The sequence below is a fragment of the Penaeus chinensis genome, chromosome 8, assembly GCF_019202785.1.
Source record: "Penaeus chinensis breed Huanghai No. 1 chromosome 8, ASM1920278v2, whole genome shotgun sequence".
In the NCBI taxonomy this organism is placed as follows: domain Eukaryota; kingdom Metazoa; phylum Arthropoda; class Malacostraca; order Decapoda; family Penaeidae; genus Penaeus; species Penaeus chinensis.
The window spans coordinates 4,856,679-4,859,178 of NC_061826.1; the positions used below are offsets into that span (position 1 = coordinate 4,856,679).

General features: G+C 39.6%; 1 protein-coding gene across 1 annotated transcript in view; it reads right to left on the reverse strand.

Moving 5' to 3' along the window:
* The window catches only part of LOC125028109, a 6,924-nt gene extending 6,034 nt beyond the window's left edge, over nucleotides 1-890 (reverse strand). Inside the window, exon 1 of the mRNA XM_047617439.1 lies at nucleotides 624-890. Coding sequence (XP_047473395.1) covers nucleotides 624-645 — 22 coding nt within the window. The 5' untranslated portion in view covers nucleotides 646-890. The remainder of the gene's footprint in view (nucleotides 1-623) is intronic.
* Nucleotides 891-2,500: the final 1,610 nt, after the last annotated feature.

Here is a 2,500-nt window from a genome sequence, read left to right on the forward strand (position 1 = left end):
CCTTTGCAAACCGTTATTGGCAGTTAATATTCTTTCCGTTTCTGTGCCACGTAAACCGAGGTAAATGACGCTGACAACCATTTATACGAACAGCTTTAAAACACCTTTCCTGGCGCCACGCTGTCTGGCGAGCCGGTTCCCACGGGAAGTCACGACGCCTAAAAACCAGCGATCGGAAGTCAAATTTGAACATCTAAATAATGTGCTGTGCTGAAAACAACACCTCGGAGTTGGAATGAACTCTAAATCTTTAAAAATCTCTTCTATACCCTCAAATTTTGTTCTAAACCCTCTCGTTACTTCAACTTTCTGCCAGACCACGTGGCGCCACTGGGGACAGCTCTTGGATTTTAATTTTGTTTAACCGCAAATTTTACTCAGACCGAAAATAATTCGTAGGCACTGTCAAATCACGAATGTGATTATTAGTTTTCTTAGCCGTTTCCATTACTATATTGCCGTTATTATGACCAAAAATAGTAATAAAAATGACACATTCCAGTTGTAGAACACTGATGTCGGAGAGAAAGATAATATTTCGGCCACCAAAACCTTTCAAATATACATCATAACAATTTTTTTCTAACAGTAATAGCACTTCCTAAAATACGCAATGCAGTTACCTGTGTCTGTGAAGTCCGGCATAATTTAAAAACAAAACAAAAAACTGAGAGAAGGAAGACAGTAGCAGTGGTCCTCTCCGGTCGCCGACAGGACGCCGTCTGATGGAAAGGCTTCGCGTGACGTCATTTTTGGGCAACTGAGAGAAAATGGGTCTTCGATAAACGTGAGAAAAAATGTTCGAAGATAAAGAAGAAGAAGAAAACTACGTCTTTGGGTTTTTGAGTAGGTTGATGCTTGTGTGCTTGAAAAGATATGGATAAATAGATAGATGAAGAGAGAGAGAGAGAGAGAGAGAGAGAGAGAGAGAGAGAGAGAGAGAGAGAGAGAGAGAGAGAGAGAGAGAGAGAGAGAGAGAGAGAGAGAGAGAGAGAGAGAGAGAGAGAGTTGAATGTACCGATAATATCCTTAGACTTATAAAGTGAGTGAAAAGAGTGACCTCCGTGTATTTCTTTATATCATATAAAGCTAACATATGGAAACAGATGATCACTGGGAATGAAAAACTACCATATGGAAATGCATTTACACAATATATATGCAAAAATATGGAAACCACACAAATATGCACTCAAAATAGATAAATAAATAAATAAATAAACACACGCACAAACTTGGACAGACCTTGGACACATAAACAATACTTACCTATTCTTAATCACGTGCAGTTGCTCACACTAACACTCAGCCTCTGTGAGAGATGTTAGTTCACAGATTAAAACAAATGTGAATCATTATCAAAATGTTCCTGCAAGAAGCTTATCAGTGAAAAAGGATTTTTTTATTCTCTCTCTCTTCCTCTCTCTCCCTTTCTCATTCTCTCTGTCTCTCTCTCTCTCTCTTTCTCTCCTCTTTTCTCTCTCATCTCTCCTTTCTCAAATATGTAGGCCTACCTCAAAAACCCTCCGAGGGCTAAAGTTATGGCGAAAGGAGGAAATAATTATTATGCGATATATAGAAAGCCATTCCTGAATGTCCCCAAAATTCTGGTAATTTTGTAAAGTAATCGACCGCTTGGCTTTTATTTTAAGAATATACTGGAAGGGTTTCCTATACAACTCGTATACTGTACATAAAAAAATAGTTCTGGAAGTACTGGGAACCTTTCCCTGTATATCTAACAGTCATGATGGTACACTTTAATGTAATTGCACTATTAAAGCTTGTCTATTATAATTGCCAGTAGTTATCCTTATCAAAATCTATTTTTTCTTGTTCATCTTATTTTTCCGCCCCAATCCCTTCGCCATATATGCACCTTCTGTATCATTAATCATAGGTTTACACTATAAAATGAAATGAAAATGACTGTAATTCGCTCTCATTAATCACTTTTAATATTTGGGACGGTAGATCACCATAGCAAGGTAGATAGGCCTACTTGCCTGTATCATGACTTCCCCTTAACGTCCGTCACTCTCATGAACCTCTTTTCGTTTCGTGAGCTTTCATTCTCCTCTTGAGCCCTCATCCCTCCCACAAACCTCCATCCGTTCACGAAGCTTCGTCCTTTTCATGAACCTTCCTTGCTCTATTGAGTCACCATTCCCCTCATGAACTTTCATCCTTCTCAAGCACTCGCGTCCTTCAAGGGAACCTCCATCCTTCTCATGAACCTGCCTCTTTCTCACAAACCTCCACCCTTCTCATGAACCTGCATCTTTCTCATGAACTCCATCCATCTCATGGACCTGCATCTTTGTCATGAACCTCCATCCCTCTCTTGAGCCACAATTCCACTCATGAACTTTCATTCCCTTCGTGTCGTCACCCTTTTCATGAATCATCATCTCTCTTATGTCCTCTATATCTCTGACGGACCTACTTCAGTCTCTGGATCTCCATCCACCTCATGAATATATATATCCCTTTCATCAAC